We start from the raw sequence: 13,603 nt of genomic DNA, 5'->3' as shown, positions 1-13,603 counted from the left end.
TTCGCGCTCGTCCTGTGTGTACCTGTTCGTTCGTTTCGTGCGTGCTGCTTTATGTTTCAGCAGTGCGCTTCCAGTGTCGAGCTGTGACGCATGATAGTTCGCGCTCGTTCTGTGTGCGTTCTTTTCATGCGACCTTTGGGCTCGAGCGACGCGCTGGCAATTTCGAGCTGCTTTCCATTCTTCGCGTTACATTCCAATTTATTGCCATCGCATTCATTGCTTCGCCGTTGCGGCGAAACTGTGACTTTTTTTGTTACTGTTAGGATTTAGGGTAACTTATATGTGGACAGCCGAGAACTGTTATCGTGCATGTGGCCGTGTTGTTTAAATATATAGCTCAGATGGAAGGTACGACAACATTATGGTACATCAACAGTTGAACGAGCATCTGTGACGAGGCGGCGGTTTAAAGAAATCAGTAGATGTTTGCTGTGTCTGCGGTGAATATGTGGGACAGCAAATAGACATTCCAGATTCATTCAAGGCATTCAAGATAACAGCGATTTTTAAAATAATTTACACCTCGCCTGCCTCAGCGTTCCTTCGGCCAAACGCTCAGAAAATTGATTAAATGCAGCTAACGCACCAAAGCCTATCGATCGAGGTTCTGCATATCGCAAATGTATGCGAAGATTATTGCTCGCAAAACTCTGATCGCACTTCAACGCATTTTGAAGAACGTGACAGATCTATTTAAGATTTCTTTCCCCTCTGAAACTACAAACCATAGAAACAACGTCGCTGTTTTATGCTATATTGACAGCTCGAATAAACAAGCACAGAACAGTGGAATGTGATTGCATAAGAGAGAGAGAGAAATAAACATTTCGCCTCATCTTGACCTTGAAATGCTTCTGCTCGACAGAAAAGCTAGTCTCGCCGTGAGATACGTTTATAGTATATATGGCACCTTCATCGAAATGCACCGGGGGGCCTCGATGCGCCGTTTCATCCAGTCATCGTTGCGCCTGGGCAACCCCGTGCCATTCTTCGAAAATGGCAATACCAAAGCATGGTCGCCGATGATGGCATCGAACCGGCGACCTTCAGCTCAGCACTTGTTACGTGAAAGTCGCTCAGCCATTGTGGTAGGTCTGATACACCTCCATTAGAAGAAATGGCGTGTTTCTAGACCATGACATTGGTTGAATTGGTTTGGAAGTGGGACAGTCTTGTAATATTAAGCAGCAGCCAAGTTTCTGTCAGCACTGCAAGTACATATTAAGCTAATACAAGTGCACTCTTATTTAATTAGTAAAATCATCTTCGTTCCAGGTCCAGGATATGGCGAGTAGGATCATGGCTGCCTTCAATGAATCTCTACAGAAGATTAAATGGATGGACGAAAAGACTAAAGGCCAAGCAGAGGCGAAAGTATGCAGCTTTTAGCACTTTGATAAAGAAAAAAAAATAACATCGTACCGTCCCTGTTGCTCTATCTTTGGGTTACGTGTAGCTTGCATTATCACCAGTTCAATTGTTTCAAAATTTTTACTTCAGGTGCTCCTTGTTACCTCAGAAAGTATGTGTCATTGTGTAGAACCAGAATACATAATAAGCAACGCAGCATTTTACGAAGAAACAACACCAGTGACATCAGAGCTTCCTTCTAAAGGACGTAAAAACATTCTCCCGGCTACGTTTTTCGAATGCCCTTTTTTTTTCTCTTAATTTCCTTGCATACGAAATTTTTTTAAACGTAAAGACCACTCTAAAGGAATATCCAGACAGGTCTACAGGCAAATTGGGTATGGTCATCTCTTGAGATATTTTCTTTTCATTGTGCTTCCAAAAACTCAAGACTTAGCAAAGCCGACCGTCAATCGAACGATATTAAAATTTTATTATTGTTTTTTTTTTGCTGGAGACATATATTGTGACTTCATGCTGAACGACCAACGGCAATGTAAGAGAGGCAGAATAAATTCGTAAGCACTTGACTGCTGGTGACGTAGGCGGCAAAAAAAAAAAAAGCTTTATCTTTTTACCTGAGATTTGTTAATGCACCGGGCTGTTATGCGAGGAACGCTTCACAGAGCGCGAATGCCTTACCATCAATACTTTTTCAGTTGAAGAAAATGGGAAGAAAAATTGCGTATCCTGACTGGCTCTTCAACACGACGTACCTTGAAGGACTGTACAAATATGTGAGTACACACGCACTTATAAAGCTAAGTTAGGTATGAATGTTCTATGTGAAAATTTAATTCTCAATACGTATCGCATTCTTCCAAACTGTATGAGCATCCTTCCAGAAATTCTATGTCAACACATTCCTATTTGAATTCCGATACTTATTAGTTATCATGAAATGTGCTACAATTATAGCACCATTATGATGCGAGACGTGGCACCAGGCTCTTTCAATAACTTTATCCTATATACGAGTTCTGGATCATATGACTTGGTGTTTATCGCGTGACATACAGCAGAAAACTTTTTCGAAAAAAAGTTTTGTCAGCTTGTTTCCAAGAAGGTGATGCGGTGTAAATAATCACGCACCCGCCAGCGTTCTTAGTTATGTGCGAATACAGCTCCAAATTTTCTTCATTTTTTTGTCATTCGCAATAGTGATTTTAACAAGAACTACAACTATAACAAATACATAAGGACGGCTTGATTATAGTGCTCAGCCCTAAGCTACTAAACAGGGCTTTAACTACAGGAAAGCAATGCGGCCAGCAATTGAACCATGGTAGCTTATACTAAAACAGACCCATCCTCAGTTAACAATAAGCATCATTACTAAATACTGCAGGTACCAAAGCTGTCTCTGGGAGACCCCTACGGGAAAATGATGTACGCGGTATCACTGAACAAGTGGATACAGGAAATGAAGAAGCTGCGGCGACCATACGACAGAGACGCCGAGTAAGTGGCGAACATTTCGTTCCAATTGAAGCCTTAGATTGAAACACCTCGATCGTGGTTATTTCTCTTGCTTAAACTATTAGAACTTCTCGTTATTTTATGGAAACATCAAACTATATCTCAGCAAAATATAGCTGAAGCACTGAACACGCTGGATGTGGGCTTTCAAACACTTAGCCGTATGACGTTAGTACGAGAAAGGCAAAAGAGTGTTGCCGAGAAAGATGTCGGTAACCTTGTGTTCAATCAGATGAAAAGCTTTTAGCCTTAAGTCGATAATTAAAACTTTATACACGGAAGCGCCTGCAACGGCATATTGCTAAGTTACATCAGGTAGCTGCAAATAAAAGCACGAGTATTTCGTGTTCACCAGCTAATGACATGCAAGTAGAAAAAAGATAACGCTAGCACGGTATTGCCACAATGCTGGGTTGCATTGACCTGATTAACAAGAAACAAAAGTGAATATATAGAGGAAATATATAGAGGGCAATGACAATGCTACTTTGAGCCGTGCCCGTCTAAACTATTGCTGTGCACTGCATAGAATTTCGCCAGCACATATTTGAAGTGATGCTCATGCTGGTTTTGTGCGGCTAAGAGAGCCTGGAAATAGTTACGCGCACTTAGTGGAGGTTATTATATCCATTCGGCTTACTAGGTCCTCAGTGCGAGATTCACCTCACATGCACAACGTAGCAAGTAAAAACAAAAAGACCACTAGCGGTGTACCCACCAACTAACGTTATAATACCAAAGTACTGTTTTAAAAGCAAGTACTGGTTCGGCAATGTAAGTTCACTTCTTGAAATATTCACTTGATATTTTATCCAGAGCAACTACGCATTTTGAAGCTACGTGCTGGTCATAAATCTCATAGGCTCAACTATACAGCCTTGAAACAGTCATGTGCTGTCTTTGTAAACCAACCAAATACAGTTGCGGCACCTCGCTTTGTCAATTTACAAGCCGCATGACCAGGATTTGGGAACATGTGCATGTAGCGCCATCTCTGGTCGGTGACAGCGGTGGGCTGCCGTAACTGAATGTGAAATGGGCGAAAGAAATCAAATCTGACGAAATAAAAAAGCTAGTTACCAAAAAGGACTCCCGGTTCTATAGAGCAGATACTTATATGAACATTCTGGTAAAATTACAGAGTCGCAGTACAAACCGTGTGGCTTCCCAGAGTGTTTAATTCTGTACAACGGGGCCCCATGTGTTTCTAACGGACGGTGTTCAATTGTCCTGGAAAGCCACACGCTTTGTAGCGCGACACTACAATTTTACCGAAATGTTCCAGTGAGTCTCTGGTACATATAACCGGGAGTCCTTTTTGGTAACTAGCATTTTTGTCAGATATGATTTTTTTCGTCTATTTCGCATTCATTTATGGCAGGACGCCGTTGCTGCCACCGAGAGATGGCGCCACGCACAATGTCCACAAATCCTGGGAATGCGTCCAAGAGTTTCCTTTTTTCCATATTCTTCAGGTGGTTAGAAGGTGCTGCTGTGGTCAATGCGTTTTACAACCCAAGTGCCAACGAAATGGGTAAGCGTTAAGAACTAGTGTCCGTGACAGAGAAAGTTAACGCTTTTTTTTATCTTTTTTTAGCTTTGATATGGTGCGATGAAACCGCAGTAGCGCTAAATCTATTACTGCACGAATTTTTTCGTATTATTGTTAGCTCAAAATATTGAACACAGATTCACTCACTGTGCACATCTGCTACACTACTTGCCTGTAACCCTAGGAATCGATTTGGCACTAATAGATTTTCTGCTAATCTCATTGGCTACTATGCCGATGATTACGCTATACTGCTAGTGCTCGTACAACGAACCGCGCAAACATTCGCCCACGCGCTTTGGCTCTGTCACATTGCAGAAATGTTCTACTTGAATGCATGCTTTACAGAGCAAACAAAAGAAGGCTAAAACGAGGTCCAAACAGCTGTAAGCAGTACTTCGTAGTTATTGTAATACCGAATGTGGTGAGATCGACTTAAGATTCAAGCATTTTTTCGTGAAACGTACCAGATAATCATTAATGTCTCTACAGTGTTCCCTGCGGGAATTCTTCAAGGAATCTTTTACGAACATGGAATTCCACGGTAAGTCGCTGTAGGCAGATGATGCTTACCCTGAAATGAGCGCCAGCTGCCAGATAGCTCTCTATATGCTCTCTGTTTTTATGTCAGTAAGCGAACACGTTGGTAAAAGGACCCGACAATATTACGGAACATCTAACGTGTACCGAAAATGCACAGCATTCTTAAGATGTGCCGGTGGGCTAGTTGGTTGATCATTTATATAGCATATGGCGGCGCACATCGCATAGAAGGACGACAGGAAATAGAAAGGCGTACACAAGCGGTGAACTTCAACTCGGCGAACATTAAGTTCAGCGCTTGTGTATGCGTTTTTGTTTCGTGCCGACCTTTCACACGATGTGCGCAGCTATATGTTATAATACACAACATTTCTTAACAGCTGAGCTGTTTAAGCTCGGGGTAACTCCGGACGTCGGACGCAAAAACTCGCCAAGTCATGCACAGCATGAAGAGTATAGTATATCAAGGGTTTGAAGAGGAGTGATGGGAGGTTGAGGAGGGAAAGAGGAGAGGAAGAGGTGGAGAGGAGAGGGCAAATTATACCACGATATGAGGCATATATATATATACGCGACATATATATAGTTAATCTATCTCTTCTGTAATTTAAGTACAACGAACAATTTTCGCTATCAGTGTAAACACTGCCTTTACAACGCCTACAACAGATGAAGGTTCATTCCTCACAATTTGCGCTTTCTCCCATAAGACAACTATTTCTCTTATGGCAGTTCCATGAACTTTGGAGCCATTGGCATGGTGGTCGGACACGAAATGACTCACGGCTTTGACGACACAGGTAAGACTGAAAAAAAAACACACAAAAAAACAGCTGCTGCTGGTCAATATTGTCTCCGTTAATCAAAGCAAACTGACACAAGTTTGCTTCTGCGATATTTTGTTGCGCTCTTTCATTATTTATATGTTGAGTTTGTGAAGGTAACGCCGTGGTATTGTAACCACCGCACCCCTCCGCCGCGTTATGCCCGCTAGGACCCTCAGCTTACAAGAGTAAAAAAAAAAAAAAAACTCTTACGATTTTGCAGTGCCCCCGGGAATGGCTTACTTTTGACCAAGCGACGATGACATGTGATGACGTCATCATGTTACCATGACGTCAGCCTGTGACGTAACTGATGACGTAATGCGACATTGAGGTTGTGTGGAATTCAATATGTCGACGGCACACATACATTCACTAGTCTTGACTATCGCATTACTTTTGACAGACTTTTATCAGTTCCGCGGACACTTGTATGGCCAATAGTCTGAAGAGTTCAAATTGTAATGTACCCCACGAGGCTTCCTCAAAAGAGTGCTCAAAAATGAAAAGAGAAATAGCTGCATTGAGACAAATGGCGAGGGACCATACATCGCATCGCGTGGCTGCCGTAACCGCCAGAAAGCGGCGACATCGCCGCCGAAGTTGATCCAAGAAAACAAATGACACTGCATCTGCAGCGCCCTTGAACGCCCTGCTTCACTGACTTCCTTGTCACCCGGACCCTTCACGGCCGGTACGAAAAAAAATGCATTAAAACGCACAGTTGCTGGGAATTCCACTTGGCCTAAGTTGCCGAAGCCACAGCCACACGGATCGGTGACGGCCGGCGTAAACCAGAGCACCAAGGAAAGGCATGGATACAACTGACGCAGCTTGGCCTACGTTGCCGAAGTCGCAGCGACATGCAGATACGCTGTGCACAATCGGCAAGAACACTGATTCTCCGACAGACCAGTTGCTTGAAGCAGACAAACCAATCATCATGGAGCTTCAGTCACTGTAAGACGCCCTCCACGCGTTCGTCGGCGAGCTGAAATCACCTTACGCTCAGTCCGTACAAGAGGTACTGGATGTTCTATGTCCAGTACTCGCAAGCCTTCAGACACCATGACACGACTGTCTACAAAGAAACGTGATACGCCTGAGGTCCTGCGTCTAGTAACTATCGAACGCAGCAGCGTACTTTAAGCTCACGTGTGTCTTTTTTGTATGTTCCCTTCTTTCTATCTCCCCATCTTTTCATCCCCTAATCCCCTTCCCCAAGCGACGGATAGCAATCCGGAGGCGCGCCTGGTTGACATTCCTGCTTTCCTTCTTCTTCCTCCTCCATTTATGTTTCCGTCTCTTTATAGCAATTATATGGACAGTCTCGGCTGATTTTTGCCGTCCCCGTCGCCGCCGTCATGCACCGTATATATATATATATATATATATATATATATATATATATATATATATATATATATATATATATATATATATATATAAAAGTCCCAAAGAAATAATTCAGAAAAACGCTTCCGAAGCGCGGAATCGAACCAACAACCTCTTGCTCCGCAGCGCGTGGCGCTAGCCATTACGCCACAAAGAGTAGATCCTTGAGGTAGCTAACGGCGAGCCTTATATACACACCCTTTACCGCTGGCAGGACTCTGAGACGGCAGGCGCTTATAAGCGTTTCTTCATTACCAGCGAGATGGCGCGAGGAGCGCAACGGGCATAGGGAGCCTTTATGTGCGTGCCTCCGTGCCTCCGACGGAGGCACGGAGGCACGCACATGAAGGCTCCCTAAACGGGCGCATTTAAAAGTCGTCGGCCAGCTCGCTCGCTTCTTCTAATATTTGCGCAGGGAGAACCTTGCCCTTCTGCTGTCTGCTCGCGCGGTATCCTCGCAGACAACTTTTCTTGGCAATGAAGGAGAAGCTACGGGGCGGAGCATCTGCACATGTACTGCTACGCGAAGTAGTCCGGCTTAGCGCGCTTCTCGTAACGCCGTGGAAAGTTATGGCTAGCGTTGCACTTCGACAAAAACGCTGCTTAGCGTCTAAGGTACGGGTAAAAAGGCGCGACTTTTTCACGCACGCAAAAACGCAATGTGACAATGTATAAAGTAAAAGAAATACATATATCTCGCTTGTGAACGCTGCTTTCCGTCTCAAAAAGCTACAGGTAGAAAATGAAGGAGTATTTTGTATATCTCACGCAGAAAATACGGACGCAATTGTGGGACTACATTCATTAGCGGTAGGATACGTGCACTGCGGCTCTGTAGCCTTCGCTTCATTGCCAAGAGAAGTTGTCCGCGAGTATAGTTGCTGCCGGGGGGCAGATGTTTATGCAGCGTAGTAGTGCGTCCATTACGGGCCGCTTTTCTTGCTATCGCATTCATTGCTACGCCCTTGCGGCGAAACTGACTTTTTTCTTTTTCAAACCATTGCTTTCGAATAGGAAGTCAGTTCGACGCAGACGGCGCCCTGAAACAATGGTGGAGCAACAAAACTCGCGAGGAATTCATGAACAGAACCAAATGTTTCCAATATCAGTACGGAAACATCACCGACAAAGAAACGAACATGACGGTGAGACAAATCTCATTGTCTGTATTTGTGAGAGTGTGTACAGATAAGGGTATTTTTTGAACAGTTTGATGCTTCATTGCTTTCCGAACCTTTCGGTTATCTTAGTAGCCAGAGGAAAACCGCACTCGGCAAAGGTTTCATTGCGCAAGGCGAAGGAGGATTGTGAAACCTGTCATGCGCCAGTTTATTTGTTATCATAACCCTTTTTCCGCCCTGCAAAATTCCGCAAAACCGAGCAGCCACACTTGTGGCCTCCGCGATCAGCTCCGCAGGGTGAACTCGGAGGCAACGCCATGCTCTACATCCACCTGCTCCGTTTTGTCGAATGATTCGCCCTCGCACTGCCGATTGCGGACCATCTGGTTAGCTCACTTGGTAGAACGATCGCCTCGTTTAGGCGCTGTTCATAGATTCAAATCCTGGACGAGGACGAATTTTTCAACCATAGGAAGCTTTCTTTCCGAGAAATTCGCGCGGATTTCCTTGTATATTCGTGCTACAATATGACGGACGAAATATTTTTCTGCGAACCTTCGATCCCCTTGAGGGTTTCCGCAGAAGTGACTAGCTATTAGTATTTAAAACCAATACATGAAAAAGAGAAAAACCTTACTGTTTTTTTTTACTACTGCAGCTTAATGGCAAGAACACTGTGGGCGAGAACATCGCCGACAACGGCGGACTCCGTCTATCGTTCGAGGTAAGTTGCACCGGTTCCGACTGCTTCGATGGCTAGATCTGTAAATGCCGAAAACGAAAGGTAATTCAAATCTAAGTGCCTTGAAAATTGAATGATCCACTGCAATGTTGTTTCATTCGTGTATTAGATATTCTAAGACGGAAGTGTTCAGTGCCGAGGTCCACCAAAAGTCAATTGACGTCATTTCCGTCACGGAAGTAACGTCCATAAAACTATACATTGGTAGCTGAGCAAAATACTTACAAAATGTCTTGCAGCGAAACTATTTATCTCTAGTCCATGCGTTGCCAGGTGGGGGATTTTGGCTGGCTCACGTCCTTACGTAGACAAAATGAACAAAAAAACATATAAAGAAAAGTGGAGACGGCGAAGCCGGCGAGACGCGCCGACGAAGACAAAAATTATGCACAATTAAGAACTGCTGTTATTAAGAACAGACACAAAAACGGCTCCTATCAACAATTCAGCGTTGACTAGCTAGCCCCCAAAAAATCGCGCCATATCCACGAAGTGAATTATGATTAGTGGGCGAAGTTCCGGAGGTAATCTGGTGAACCGTCAATCCCCGTAAAGTTTGCCCACTCGATCATCATACAAAGACCTGACACAGAAACGCGGGGGTCCTCATATATGACGTTAAGCTCAGGGGAACGTTTGTTGTCGGCGTTGCCGTTTTGCCTTTCGAGGGCGAGAGCGCGTTCACGATCGTTTTCATCCATGGCAGAAAGAGAATGTGTGGTCTGGAACGCGCTTATACTTCAAGGTCATCAGCGTCATTGTCATCGTTATCAGGTGTAGTGGGAACATTCCACTATACTATAACGCGCTTATTCTTCATGGTCATTAGTCGTCATCGTCATCCAACGCGCTTTTACTTCTTGGTCATCAGTCGTCACCGTCATCTTTATCACATGGAGTGGATACATCCCACTATGCGTGGCTACCTACTACTACATACTACAAAGGAGGGACAGGCCCACACCCTGAGGAGCTTCGCCCCTAAAATAGCAGTAAGCGGTTGTCCCCCCCCCCCTTTGCACAGCGTCGTCAAGTGACCGCGATAACAGTAAGTTCCTGTTTGAACTTTGAGAATACTAAATGTCAATTTCTTAATGACGGCACCAACACCAGACTAGCACTTGAGCTTATGCGACAACAGATGCAGAGTATGACGGAAAAATCATTGTTTCACGCTTGCATGTTTCGTTGTCCGCATGCCGTCTTGACAACAAAAAAGTCTTAGACGTTTCTAAACGCTGTCTCTCATACGCCTTTGCTGATGCAAGGTATCCTACAAAGAAATTTCGTTTCGCTTTTCCAGGCGTATAAAAATCTTCTGGAAGTAGAGTACGGAAACGTAGATACTCGCTTAAAGGGTATGGAAAAGGTCACGGGAAAGCAGCTGTTCTTCCTCTCTACTGGAATGGTATGTACTATGAAATAGATGCTTTTTCTTTCTTTAATGAACAACGTTAACCACTGATTCTGAGGGCTTACGGAGAGAAAGTGCATGATACTCTTGGCCACTGCTTCTCTTCCGCAGACGTGGTGCAGCTTGACCAGGCCCGAGTACCTCAAGGTGTTGATACAGTATGACAGCCACAGCCCCGGCCGATACAGGTAACTCAAACGTCTCTTTTCTATCAAACTGCTAAACAGAACAGGCTACAAGGAAAGGTATCGGTCAGACGAGAGCAACCTGGCAACTCGGTTTCCAAAAAAAAAAACAAAAAAACAACTGGGTTTCCAATAAAATCAGTAGTAAGTCCTATACTCTGTGTATCTTCCTGCCATAAACGAAAGAATGTGAATTTTAGGGCTCGTTTTCTTTGGTGGACACAACATTACTGTCTGTTGGTTGTCATTAATGTTCCTGCCATAAAGTTTGACAGGAAATGGATCCGTAACAGCTCGCCCAGCTTTCAAAACTTAATGGCTTTTAAAGCTCATGCGATGTCCCGTTCGATATTGGGTGGAGAGCGCCCGATGTTCAACATGCAGTGAAGAGTCAAGAGTTGTCGGCACGCGGTAGTCGCCCTACTCACAGGGCGCCCTCCAGAGCTCTGAATGAGTGATATCGCTATAAGGGCGTTGCTATAAGGGAAATCGTACTGAACGACACGTTGTGACAGTTCATTGATTATGTCAGTGTGTGGCTTTTTGGACGGTGCTATTGCGATGCCTTTGTAGTATTGTTGCAGATTCTCTAGTCCTCTTTCATTCCTTCCCCTTCCCACGTACAAGGCAGCCAACTGGAGAGTCCCTCTGATTAACTTTCCTGTCTTTCCTTTTTTTCTCTATCTCTCTGAATGTATCGAAGTGTACGTGGGGTTACCAGTGCGGTCTTTCGAGGCGTTGACAGGAACAGCGCAGATAACACTTCAAATCTCACCATTCCACGTGCCCATAAACTCCCGCCTTTCAACTTCTTTTTTTAATTGCAGGGTCAACGTGCCCATGTCGAACATGAAGGCCTTCTCAGATACGTTCAACTGCCCAGCGAACTCGACGATGAACCGCACACACCAGTGCATGTTGTGGTGAGGAGTCGTCAACGGTGACGTGGAAGCAAGGCTGCAAAACTTGGAGTCATCTATGTTTTCATATTGTGCTAGTAGCATGTCTTGCAACTTGCTGTTCAAATAAACAGGGAGCTTCATGCGGTTAGTGATGGTGCAATTTATTGTAAATAAAGCTGTTCATACAAGTTCACACTGTTCACAAATGCGCAAAAAAAAAAAGTGACATATGCCCGCTTGCGCGCACTGAACAGTCATATGTTTGAGGTGAACGTCAAGCTAACGAAGCAGCGTCGATGTCGGGGTGTCTTTGGAAACAGAAATAGAATTGATGCCTCATGGCTCTTCCTAGGCCCCGTTCTATGGCACTGACACTGCCCGCAATAGTTCAATGAGTCATCGCTTTCTTGATGAAAAGTTTACACTGCCAATCACTTTATGCGAGCGAATAAGGCAGACGGTATGTAGGTTCTCCGTTTCAAGTTTCGTAATCTTGTAAGCCAACGCTTTCAATGCAGCAAACTGATCGGCGCTGACAGATGCGCCAACACGGTTGAAGCTGCTCTGCACACAAACACGCCATCTCAGGTGATCCGCACGCAGCGTATTTCGGTAACCTTCATCTCGACACAAAAACAGCTTTGACAAGGAAGAAGTAATGATTTTCGCTCAAAATGCAGCGCGCTGATAGAAACGCATAAAAGGGGGAAACAGATGAAAAGGAAACGCAGGGAGGTTAACCTGGCGCGAGTGACCGGTTTGCTACCCTGCACAGGGGTGGGGATATAGGGGTAAGAAAGAGGACAGAGAGAGAGATAAAATGAAAAGGAAACACATACCCACACACACACACACACACACACACACACACACACACACACACACACACACACACACACACACACACACACACACACACACACACACACACACACACACACACACACACATATGCAGGTCGTGGTTTGAAAACTGTAACTCAACCTATTGCACGCTCCAGAAAAAAAAAAGCAACGAAAGAAGGCGTAAAATATTCAATGAATAAAATATAGCTAGCAAAGAGTCTACAAAGGAGCGCTTTCTTGCGGCTCTGTGAACGCCCAGGTGATAATAAGTTGCGTACATGCGCGCTTCTTTCATTTCATATTTAATGGGACTCTTCGGATACCGAAATTGTTATTTTTTCATAACTTAGCAAATAGGCAAAACACCAATAATTGAGGATATAAATATATATCACGCCGAAAACGAATGATCAGAAGCAGTGGCGTAGCCGGGGGTGGGGGGGGGGGGCCCGTGACCCCCCCCCCCCCGATTTTTTTTTTTTTGCCATGGCATACACAGCACAAAATGACACTCGACCACATCTGCCTGCCCTGCCCCCCCCCTTCAGATTATGGAGGTGCCCCCCCCCCCCCCCCCGAAAAAATTTCTGATCCCAAGAAAAGGTGAAACAGACAGGAAAGCGGCTGGACTACCGACTACTTGCCTGTATTTTTCACCGTTTACAGTAATCGCTCGTTTCTGCACACACACAAGATCGGTTTCCGATCGAAACGTCACAAATAAACAATTTTTTAGAAGCGTATACCTTTTTCCTATCTATTTTACGGCAAGCGGGGCGCTATATATATATATATATATATATATATATATATATATATATATATATATATATATATATATATATATATATATATATATATGTATGTATATATAAACTTGTGTTCTAAACTTACTCATGTCACCTCCAGAGTTCATCAAGGTAGCGTTTTGACTCCTGCACTATTTCTCATCTTTATCAGTGATTTACACACCGACATCCCCGTCAACATAGGACTTTTTGCTGACGACTGTATACTTTACAAAGAAATCACTTCTCCAGGTGACCATGAAACATTAAATAATGCACTGATGACAGTTTCCGCATGGTGTGCTAACTGGCAAATGAGCCTTAATGTTAAAAAAAACAGTTTTGCGAATAACAAGAAAACAACACGTACAGGAGTTTCCTTATGCCATAAACGATGACCCGG

The 13,603-nt window shown here is 44.2% G+C and overlaps 1 protein-coding gene across 5 annotated transcripts in view; it reads left to right on the top strand.

The window, feature by feature from the left end:
* Window positions 1–13,603, top strand: part of LOC119404786 (neprilysin-1) — a 104,861-nt gene that overhangs the window by 46,535 nt on the left and 44,723 nt on the right. For 2 of the 5 annotated variants that reach the window (XM_037671451.2, XM_049419021.1), the window contains exons 11-21: window positions 1,276–1,374; window positions 2,070–2,147; window positions 2,759–2,871; window positions 4,365–4,423; window positions 4,934–4,985; window positions 5,717–5,784; window positions 8,218–8,348; window positions 8,983–9,048; window positions 10,370–10,474; window positions 10,592–10,668; window positions 11,493–11,742. In XM_037671451.2, the coding sequence (XP_037527379.1) occupies window positions 1,276–1,374; window positions 2,070–2,147; window positions 2,759–2,871; window positions 4,365–4,423; window positions 4,934–4,985; window positions 5,717–5,784; window positions 8,218–8,348; window positions 8,983–9,048; window positions 10,370–10,474; window positions 10,592–10,668; window positions 11,493–11,592 (948 nt within the window). In that variant the 3' untranslated portion in view covers window positions 11,593–11,742. Of the gene's footprint in view, window positions 1–1,275; window positions 1,375–2,069; window positions 2,148–2,758; window positions 2,872–4,364; window positions 4,424–4,933; window positions 4,986–5,716; window positions 5,785–8,217; window positions 8,349–8,982; window positions 9,049–10,369; window positions 10,475–10,591; window positions 10,669–11,492; window positions 11,743–13,603 lie in introns of those variants that run through there. The other 3 variants (XM_049419020.1, XM_037671450.2, XM_049419019.1) reach the window with 3 other exon arrangements.

The sequence above is a fragment of the Rhipicephalus sanguineus genome, chromosome 9, assembly GCF_013339695.2.
Source record: "Rhipicephalus sanguineus isolate Rsan-2018 chromosome 9, BIME_Rsan_1.4, whole genome shotgun sequence".
In the NCBI taxonomy this organism is placed as follows: domain Eukaryota; kingdom Metazoa; phylum Arthropoda; class Arachnida; order Ixodida; family Ixodidae; genus Rhipicephalus; species Rhipicephalus sanguineus.
Note: the sequence above shows the minus strand (reverse complement) of the source record. Positions and strands in the feature narration are given on the sequence as shown.